Source organism: Macrosteles quadrilineatus, unplaced genomic scaffold (assembly GCF_028750875.1).
Source record: "Macrosteles quadrilineatus isolate MER2022 unplaced genomic scaffold, UCM_ALF_1.0 Scaffold_11__1_contigs__length_5352618, whole genome shotgun sequence".
Classification (NCBI taxonomy): Eukaryota; Metazoa; Arthropoda; class Insecta; order Hemiptera; family Cicadellidae; genus Macrosteles; species Macrosteles quadrilineatus.
The window spans coordinates 1,550,622-1,561,548 of NW_026542604.1; the positions used below are offsets into that span (position 1 = coordinate 1,550,622).

Below are 10,927 nucleotides of genomic sequence, written 5' to 3' on the forward strand. Positions count from 1 at the left end.
AGTTTAAAACTGATGATTTGTTTTGTAATCTTACGAATTCTGTTATAGTTTCCATTTTGAGAACCAAATGTAAAGGTTAAAATTAGGCTATTATTAATTATTATGAAGGCAACTCCCCATTTTGCGGTAGTAAGTCAGAAATATATGTATGCATTTGTCCCTGAATTTTAAGACAGTAAGGCCCATTTCCCGGAATCTCTTTTTGTGTAGTGGAAAGCTACGCAAAAGCCATTGCACTGTTGTATTGCCTTATGTTTTTTATGAAGTTCGAATCATGTAAAACCAGTTCTTTTAGTTCGTCATTTACTTGTGGTTGTGGCATGTCCATTGTGGCAACATGCGTTGAAATGTCCATTTGTGGCCTCTTCTGTGAAGTGAAATGCGCCACAATGCATGCAAGTGCTTTAAGAGGACCTAGCCTAGATTGTGAAAAAAACAACACTCAACTCATTTTCCAGCGTTCTTCTAAAGACAGGTTGTAAAATAGCGTCTGGATTTCTTTCACAGTTAGGCCCTACATGACGTTCTCTTTTGCATTTCTTAAGACTGTTGAAATCCTGGACACTCTTCCACGTCTTGCAGGTCTTCCCCTACCCTGTCTAGTTACTTCGCTCATTATCAAAACGAAAAACAAAAAAAAATCAAACACAATTAATTTTGAAACATTATTTACCAACATTGACTTTCGGAATAAATGTAAATATTGCAAATAAATGAGTAACAGCTGATAGAATGCAGACGTTTTTCAGTTCCCATGCATTTCTTATGGTGGATATTTTACGTTATATCTCGTTTTCTGGTAACTTTATAGGAATTCTGATATTTTTCCCGAGTCCCTGGGGTCAAGACCTTTAATTTAAGACCTCTCCCACTTTTCTACGACTTACCAGACGTCCACAATTTTCTGGTAAAAATTTGGTCTTACAGAATTATATATATATATAAATGTTACGTGATTTTCTAACATGATGATAAACACAAATAAATTAGAACTACGATTAGAATATATATTTTAACAGAAACTTATTTTTACTCGTAAAAATAAGCATTTATATAGTTATTTATAATGGTGAAAATGTCGTCGACTCACGCGGGTTCTTTTTCACTGTAGGGATAAAATAGCTACTTAGTCCAGCGACACCTGTATTTGATACAGCCATTCTTACTGCAGAATAACGACGATTTTTCACGTACATTTATGAAGCACAGTACAAAAATCAAGCTATTCTTGACCTATCAGTTCTACATCTACATACTAGCATTTTACATATTTATCTCATTTTAAGCATTAATCTTCTAACCAATGATCGCTTATACAATTTATAACTACGTTGATTAACGAGGATTTAACGGTAAATTATCCAGTGTTGGACTTGCTCTAAAAGCATTATACTCTTGGTTATCTATCACGTTTAGAGAACAATAAAACTCGAAAGAAACGGCCTCGACGAAAACAGAGATAAAGTTGTTATCAGAGAGCTAGGTTGATAAGAAAGGTACTCACTACATATCTTGAATGAGTAACGTCTAATAAAATTATAAGTATCCAACATTAAGAACACTCCAACTATATATAAACCTATATCTAACTGCGATGCAGATTCGCAGTTAGATATAGGTTTATGGTGCATATTATTTATTAAGAGTCTCGATCCAATTGCCCAATTGAAATGTACAACCGGGATTAACTTATTACTGTAACTACAAACTACAGCTCTGATCACAGACCGCAGATGTAACAGCAGTTCTTATGTCATTTATCGATTTCTTTCAAATTGCATTATGTTATCAACAACAAGCCTATGACTAAAATACCCCCACTGTAGCAAACCTGCCGACTAAGCGAATTTCCATTTGCCTGAATTGATTTTAAATTAATCTATTAAATTAACATTTATGTTTAACGAGTACCTAGGTTTGCTGCTACCACAGAGAAACTAACAAAGTGTGTTTTTTGTTAAAAATATTAATAGCGTAGTATAAAATAAATAAATCTGCCAAGTTTGATCATTCTATATCCATAAACAAGCCAACTACAACATTTTACAATATAAGCAAAAAATTAAAAAAATGAGCAACATTCGGCCTAGTTTTTTGCCTCACATGCTCACTTCAGAATCCGTCGCAAACTCATTTTAACTTCTTTAGGATCTCCAAAGCAGATTAAAACTATTTCCAGCTTTCCCCCAATTTTTAGGAGCTACCCACTCCCTTGTGATAAGTAGTTGAAAAGGCAAATGTTGGTCATATCAAGCCTCGAGTTAAAGCACTTTCCCATGTACCCGAGTACTAAAAGGCCATGCTACCATGACGGAGAAGACATAATAAGAGCAGAGCATAATGCCACACAATAGCTCAATGAATCTCGAAAAAGAAAACTGTCCAGAAACATTATGATTTCCAAGGCAATGGCTGTGGTGTGTTGGTCACTCCTTCATTCCTGGGGACTCGGCTTTAATTAAGTCCAGCCACAGGCAATAGACCATTGTCTACAGTCTGCAGTCCAGCCAATCATCATTGGCTTATCTCTGTGACAATCCCGTGATTCGGTGTTCGGAGCCCTCTATGGTATTTTTTCCACCTTTCTAAAAATAAATCTCTCATGCGAGGAGAATGTCTAGTATTGGATAACACCCTCCATTAAAATCACATGAAATGAATTTAAATTAGGAGTAGCCGTTATTAAGTTTATAAATATTTAAAGGTAGAAATGCTACAAACCTGACTCAATTACAAACGAACTTTGGCAAATCAGAGTAAAACAAATTAAACACGCAAGATCAAGATTGACGCAGATTGATTAGTAAACAATCATTTAATACGGCTGCAAAACGAATCGGAACGAGAAACTTGGAGAGAGTTAATTTAGTTAGCAGTTCCACTTACACTCATTTAAATTAATTGCATGCGTAAAAACAAATAATATGCAGTACTACTTGCCGTGAAAACATCAACGAACAAACAAGATTAATCTGTACCAAAATGACAACAGAAAGGAAACAGTTCAACAGGGTAACAATAGACAAGCTGTCTTCCGGTGTTACAGTTATTTAACAGCTGATTATGTTCTGTTATGAATATTCAACGAACGGCGATTATTCAAATGGCAGTGGCGGACGGACACGGCGCGTGAACACACATGGAGGCTGTGGTAGATCGGTTTATTGTGGAACTTCCGGTAGTTCCATTGTTGCAGATTATGCCGCTATTATACTACCTGTTCTGAAAATATGCTAGGTCAATGCAAAAATTACGTTTATGAAGTGTAAACTGAAACTACAGAGAAATACTTTAAATACAAGTTTGGTGTGGCCTTTGAGTAGTAAAAGTTCATCCATGGAGTGAAAACACACACGTTTAAACTAAAGAAATACCGTAGGCCTACACATTTGTTTTGCGTATTAATTTTCTTTTAAAGAAAGGAGCAGTCATTCAAGTTTTACATCGATCACTTTGGCCAAAAGTGTCTGTTCAACACTGGCTCATTTTCGTTTCGTAAAGTCATTTTACGATCTAGTGATGAAACAAGCCATATTTTAGTAAAGTTTTAATGATAGAATACTCAGAATAGTAACGCAAACTGATCAACCAGAACTAATCTTTCATCCGCTTGAATAATAGGCTTAATTGGTTAATAGGCTTCGTTATTGATTTGAGCTCTTTGTCACGTAACCAATTAACTGATTGTTAAGTTAATTATTACTGGTTCTTCACACGATTTCAAGGCAACTAACCTCAGTGGTCCAAAGTATTGAATCATTTCTAGATATTAGTTGATTTTTTTAGTCGTATTGAGCATTACTAGTAGGCCTAACATTGGCCTAACTCAACCCAGGTTGGCACTACAAGTTGCTCAAAATTACAGTACTATTTATCACTCTAGATTCCGCCAGGCAAGGTCATATGAGGTTTCTTTCTCGGGATAATAACTCATTTCCTCGACTTCCCGAGCCTGAATCTCTCCAGATACGTTCACTTTCTCTCGCCGGTCACTGGCCACTGGTCTCGACGTTCAGGTTGTAAAGCAAGTATCGAGAGATATCACCCCAGCATCACTGTCGTTGCATTCTCTGTATACTAGCTTTTACTCATAAATCTCAGGAGCAGTTTTTCAATCTCGTAAATACTTTATTACCGGCCCCACCTGTTTCTAAACCACGGAAAGCAGTGGAAACATAAAATAAACGTTATCCTCCTGTCCAAAGTCCAAACGGTTTTAGTGGGCTCATATCTATAAACAAACTCGATAGTTGACATCAGTTGTACAGTAACAACAGTTCCTTTTTTTATTTACAGTTCATAGAACTTGAAAATTCCCAGGTTTATAGGGGGGGGGGGGGGGGATTTCCGAAATTGATAGCATAGGATGCTGTTTGCCATTGCCACTGCAACAATCCACTCTGCCTCCTGTATGACGTCACCGTGACGGGAAAGTGCCGCAGATACTCAAGGAGGCAGTGGATGTGAAAGTGAAATGTCCTTAGCCTTAGCTACGGTCACGACACTGTCCAGTCGTCACGGCGGGACCGAGAAATGAGACTCGAGAATCGCTGGAAAGCGATCCAATTTGCTAGGATCCCAATTCTTACTTGGATAGTTGTTATGAAATAGCAACCTAGAGAATCACGGTATTGTATAATATTTTATTTGTGAATGAACGGAGGTGCGATATACAAAAGTAGGTAGTATACAGTAGGTTGGTGATAATTATAATTTTAGAGCCCAAGTGTTATACATAGCTGTGATTGAAAAAGATGAGCATGTAGCATGTTTTTCATTACCGTTATTATACGAGTTACGTGTAACATGACCAACGATCAGCGATAGTGTGGGTGTGAAAGAATTATGTATAAACATTGATTAAAGAGAGTAGGCTATACCATTTGTGTTTCATCTGTGAAAAAATTAAGGTAGGCCTAATTTACTTTTTTGCACCCCAGATCACTTACCCAGCCTGCATATAGATAAAGCACGATTAAGTCTAAACTCCATTACGATTCATCATCAGCAGCCATAATTGTGCTATATTTGACGAATACATGCACGAACATACAGATATGGTATGTCGTAATGGAATGGAAACGTGCAATTACTTAAAAGTGTCAAGGCTACTTAAAAATATACAATGGTACAATATAACGCGACATTGTAACGCGCTCTGTAATGTTATAACAGAACTGCCAGGAGTAAATTAACAATATGAAGAGTGCACCATTGGTTTGACAATAAATCTTTAAGAACGCAGCATTAGCAATAAACAATAAACATTGATTACAATTAATGGTATTAGTCTCTGTACTAGGTTTCTATTCTGTGCTCTCAGGTTACGAAAGGGCTGTAGGATATAGGTAGGAAGTGGACCTTGACATCTGACGTTTACAGCAATCACTAATCCACAAAGGGTGTGGAATCTTATGAGATCAGATGATAAGAGTCAGCAAGTCTTTCATCGTGTTGGTGTTGGTATTATAACACTGGATTCTTGTTAATGTCCAGTAAACACTTCTGCGAATAATCAAGTCTTATCAAGGATCTCTTATCAGTTTCTTATCAAGCGGTTCGTAAAAGCACAGTACAGTATACGATGCACTCTTTACAGTCATGGCTGTGTCATATTCACTATTCAGCTTATAATACGCATTGTTTGATGCGCGACACAGTTTAAAAATAATTGTCATGACGATAAAATACAATACAGACAAACTCTTGGAAGTTTTCATCAATTACGGGGATCAGCAGGGGAAATAAATACCCATTATGCAGTAGTCCGCAGATAGCCCAGTATGTATATGAGAGGTTTTTCTCCTATCCATAGACAAAGATTAACTACACTCATTTGCAACTCGCAATTCGAACTTTCTGCGATGCTGCCTTAGAAAGTAGAGTAAGCAATCATAGTTTAATGAAAATGACGACGATGACGAGTATTAGGCCTATACACAAAAGTTTTCAGAAACACGGGGATAATCTGCAACCAAGAGATTTTAGTAGTCCTAACTTGTATGGGATATTCCTAACCAAAGTATGTGACTCATATTGATTCAAAATATGAACTCACCTCTTCCGCAGGGAAGTCATAGCACTCTGCGATCTTCTGGTACAACTCTCGTACGTTGGAGAACCCCGATATCAGTCCTGTGGGGCTCCCCTGGGCTTGTTGACAATGGAACACCAGTTTCTGTTTCTGCGGCTCCGCCATCGCCACTTCTCGTTCACTCTTCACTCCATTATTGTTCACAGTGGGAGTAGGTGTGGGTTTGGCAGGCGAATCGTGAACTCCGTTCGGGTCCTTGAGGAACTTTCGCGTGAACAGCGGCATATCTCCGCAACACTCGCACACACACTGACACTAGCCACACTGCACCACTAGAGATAACGCTATCTACATGATAAGAACTCTCAGAAATTGATTAAAAACTTTTGACATAGATAATTGTCGCGTAATGTTTTATATTTATTTTTTTCGGAACCGCACTTAACGAATTATGGATTGGAGTGTACTGGCACAGTCGAGACTACGCAGAAACTCGACATTTATGTTTGTGAGATGCACCGCGTCCCGCGAGTCGCAATCGCAATGAAGAATGAATGAAATGAAGGGAAACCAGAGGACGAGACACTAGCGACAGCCGACAAGCGCCAGCTTCAGCTACCTAGCGGGGGAAACTGTAACTACCAGGCGCTCCTGTAGCGAGATTGAGAATATGCTGATGCTCTATGTGAGCATCGCTGTAGATGACAGCTGTAGCTAATAAAAAGCGGAAATGTTAATCTTGTACTTGTAGTTGACTGGTTAGTGGTTACATGATAACTAGCTTCCGGTTTATGATTATGATTATTCTAGTATGGACTATGGAGACGATTAGCCTCTTCCCGTCTTGGTAACCGAACAATAAGTTTTGATTTGTGTTTCCCAATAAAAAGAGAACGACAATACACACAGGATTTTCAAAAGATTATATCTATTCTAATAAAATAGAAAATCCTAATTTTCATCACACTATGATGTTTTTGGTGGCTGAAAGTTACGTTTTGCTGGCCATGCCAGCTGCCATCGTAATTTGGGGACCGAGCAGGTTTTTACATCCCGGGGCCGCAAAAACCAGCTGTTCGCTTACTTTCTTAAAACATGAATGCATATTAAATACACAATCAATATCACCGTTGCCTAGCAACTATTTGTATTATCTATCTATACTATTATAAAGAAGAGGTGGTGTCTGTGTGTGTGTGTGTGTGTGTTTGTATGAGCTAATCTCAAAAACTACTGAACCTATTGGGCTCAAATTGCACACACATGAAGCTACAGTTCCGAGGATACATATAGAACTATTCCCGCTTCAATATTGACCTAGGGCTCTGCCCCGTGGGCTTTCAAAAATCGGAGGTGAGAGATTTCAAAGTAAATTTTGATTGATGGTATCCATGACAACAAAGAACAAACCTACAAAGTTTAAAAATGTAAACAAGCAGTACTGACTGTCAAATTAATTTTGATTTCACAATTCCATACAGCTGGTTTAAACATTCATTTAAATACTGCATGAATATTAGAACAGAGAGGGTAAGGATCATATTTAAAATAATGATGTCACTATCCTGAATGTAAACATTATTAAACATTACTTAAATGGAGATGTCAAATTATACGCTAATGTCATTTCATTATAATAGGATTCTTTCAGCTACATAATTACAGGGTGCAGCACTATTTTTTGCATTTATGACAACAGCACAACAGCTAATTTGAACCAACTAGCCACAAAAAGCTGTGGTACACAATGATACCTTTACTTTTTTCTATGGTTCAGGGGCAGTGGTAGAACAAAAGAACCAAACTTTCTTAAACCATGTCCTCACCCATAACTGCAATAAGCATTTTATACTTATATGCCAACCCCGTACGAAGGACGGGTACTCTGCTAGTTTATTATTATTTTTGGTGATACCTCAATGGTTTCTTCACATAACCTTAAAGTTGTAGTTGTGTTGACTGTTAGTGTACATTCTTATTGTGGTGAATAGTGGTAATAGGGTATAGTGTGGTGAAAAATAGCGTTCGTAACACGGGCCGAAATGGTTTTGCAGCTCTCGATTGTTTTAAGTTCTCGACTTCGTCTCGAACTTAAAAACTATCTCGAGCCGGCAAAACCTCATTTTCGGCCCTAGGTACGAATTATTCTATTTCGTTATCTCATTTAAAAAGAAAAACCAAACATGTCCTACTCATCTTTACAAGATGTTTCAGAGTATGAAAAATGAAAGTATTATTTAAGAGTATATTTTATTAGCTTTTTTTTAAGAGGTTGGTGGCCTCTTTTTAACCTTGCATTTACCCGTCCACATAGACTACCGTACAGATCTGCGGTGCGTGGAAACGTATACAGCAAAGCAAGGGGTGAGACGGTACAATACAAAGGTGAACTGTACCACAGAAAACATATTACTATAACCCAGAATGCTCACCGCATGGTAAAAAGCATTAAGTGTTTTGAGAGAGCTTTGCCTGTCAACCGTAGGCAGCGCCACCAGCGTCGCTATTCTCAAAACACTTAATGCTTTTTACCATGCGGTGAGCATTCTGGGTTATAGTAATATGTTTTCTGTGACTGTACTGATAAAATATTTGCGGCAGTGATATAGTGACCAGGATCCGAACTCACGACATCGCTGCCTTCGGCCCATTGACGCTACCAACTGAGCCACCGACTCACCAAATTAAAATGTTAAATAGTTTAACATCTTTGCCACCAAGGACTGATTGTTGAATATATAATACATAGATTAATAGGTTACGTACCTTAGTCTGTATTCAGTCTTAAATAGTCTAGGGATGACTAGTTCCGGTTCAAAGACCAAATATCAAATCCTTGTAAAACATCGAATTTGGAGTTGAGCCGAAAGAAGTCTTCATCAACACATAAAGTTCACAATTAAAAACACAATTTAAATAGCCTACATTTAAAATACGATAGGCCGGCCACATGATGCACGGGACAACCGACACAGGTTAACACGGCAGGCACGACAGAACTATCTATCTTCTTAAATCTAAATTCAATTCAGTTCAAATATACTTTATTCACAGATATACAAAAGTATACATGAATGTATATAAATTGTGTTTTTAATTGTGAACTTTAGATAGTCTATTACTAGCATTTTATGCAATCCAAAGTGGTAACCCCACTATTGGAAAATGTTTCTATCGTTCAAAGACAAATAGAATCTGTAATATTTGTTATCGAAGTATAATTGGATAGGCCCGCCGCACATTGGAGCGAGGCGAGGTGCAGGCATTGACTATATATACCTATAAAGTCAATGTACAGCTCGGAGCGAGGCACCTTCAGTCCAGTATCGCAGTGCGAGGCAGCTCGCTGCGAATGCCTCGTTGTGAATGCTCGGCTTTGCCTCGGACTGTGGATACCGGGGTCGCTCGCTGTGAGCCCCTGTGAAGCACTCTCGTCGCACAATGTGAGGCGAGCCGTGGACTTGTCGGTCTCAGAGCAGTGCTCAAAGAAAGGTGCCTCGCTCCGAGCTGTGCGTCATCATGGATAGTCATGACATGATCAGAGATTTAGTGAAGTGTTATGGAAAGCAAAGCGGGTGGTTCGTGTGCTCGCAGTGAGCATTCGTGGTTACAAACTAGCTGCCAGCTAAAGAGCTCACCCTGAGGCAGATGGCACGAGGCATTCGCAGCGAGCAGCCTCGCACTGTGGATACCGGCCTTTTCTTTGAGCACTGATCTGAGACCGACAACTACATGGCTCGCCTCACATTATGCGACAGCGAGCAACCCCGGTATCCACAGTCCGATCGGCAAAGCCGAGTATTCGCAACGAGGCATTCGCAGTGAGCTGCCTCGCACTGTGGATACCGGCCTTACAGAATCATACGTACCTCTCCTGCACCTCGCCTCGCTCCAATGTGCGCCGTGCGGCTGACCTGGTTGATAAGACTACCATAGCCAGTGGTTTAGTCAGAATAGGATCTTTGGGGGAGGCATAACATCAGGAGGTCATAGATCAGGTCGTCAGGTGTTCCGTGTTCCTGTGGTTGTTTGTGTAGCAGACAGGTCTGATCAATAGCAAAGTGGTGTAAGGTGCCTTCTCCTTGACCGAGAGACTGAATTGAAGATTGATGATTCAGATTTTTTCTCGGTCAAGATTAATATTTAGCGTACATGATTGTATCAAATACACATAAAAGGGAGAAACATTTAAAATTACTGCTAACATATTATTATTATGGGATAATAATGGGAGAAAACATACAAAATTATAGGGAAATTAATATACAGGTGGTGGGAGTACTATGGTATTTTATAGGTAAAATCACAAAGTTGAGTTGAGAATACCTTTTGAAGCTTAATTTTTAGTATAGGAAGTTGTACCATTTTGTTTCTAGCTACAAGGACCATAGCATCCTAAATTTTAATCAAAATCGGTTGGTTAAGCGGTTTTCTTATTTTTATTTTATTTTGTGGATTTTTTAAGGGAAATTCACATAAGTTACAGTAACTTTTGAACCATAACTTTTACAGCAATGGGGATTGTACAATTTTTTAAAGTAAAAAGGAGCATAACATACAAAATTTTAATCCAAACCATTCAGGCCGTGCGGTAACTATGATATTTTATTGATAAAAATCACTAGTACCATAGATTAGTACCCACAGACCAAATTTCATCATAATCGAATCAAATGTGTGGTTTGTATAAAAAATTATAGCTCTGTAAGCATACACACACATAAGTTTTAAATCCACTTTTTTGGGTTCTGGGGGACCCAAAACGAATAACATATCCACCAAAAACTGAAAAATTTGGACAAAAAACAATACTTTCTCCATATACTTACGTATAGGGGGGAGTAAAAGCTTGCTTTTGCAATGGGCAAGTCAGTACTGAAAAAGTATACGGTT

At 38.4% G+C, this 10,927-nt stretch overlaps 1 protein-coding gene across 1 annotated transcript in view; it reads right to left on the reverse strand.

The window, feature by feature from the left end:
• The window catches only part of LOC129004824 (PDZ domain-containing protein GIPC3-like), a 51,217-nt gene extending 44,677 nt beyond the window's left edge, over positions 1–6,540 (reverse strand). Inside the window, exon 1 of the mRNA XM_054433469.1 lies at positions 6,059–6,540. Coding sequence (XP_054289444.1) covers positions 6,059–6,319 — 261 coding nt within the window. The 5' untranslated portion in view covers positions 6,320–6,540. The remainder of the gene's footprint in view (positions 1–6,058) is intronic.
• Between the last annotated feature and the right edge of the window lie 4,387 nt (positions 6,541–10,927).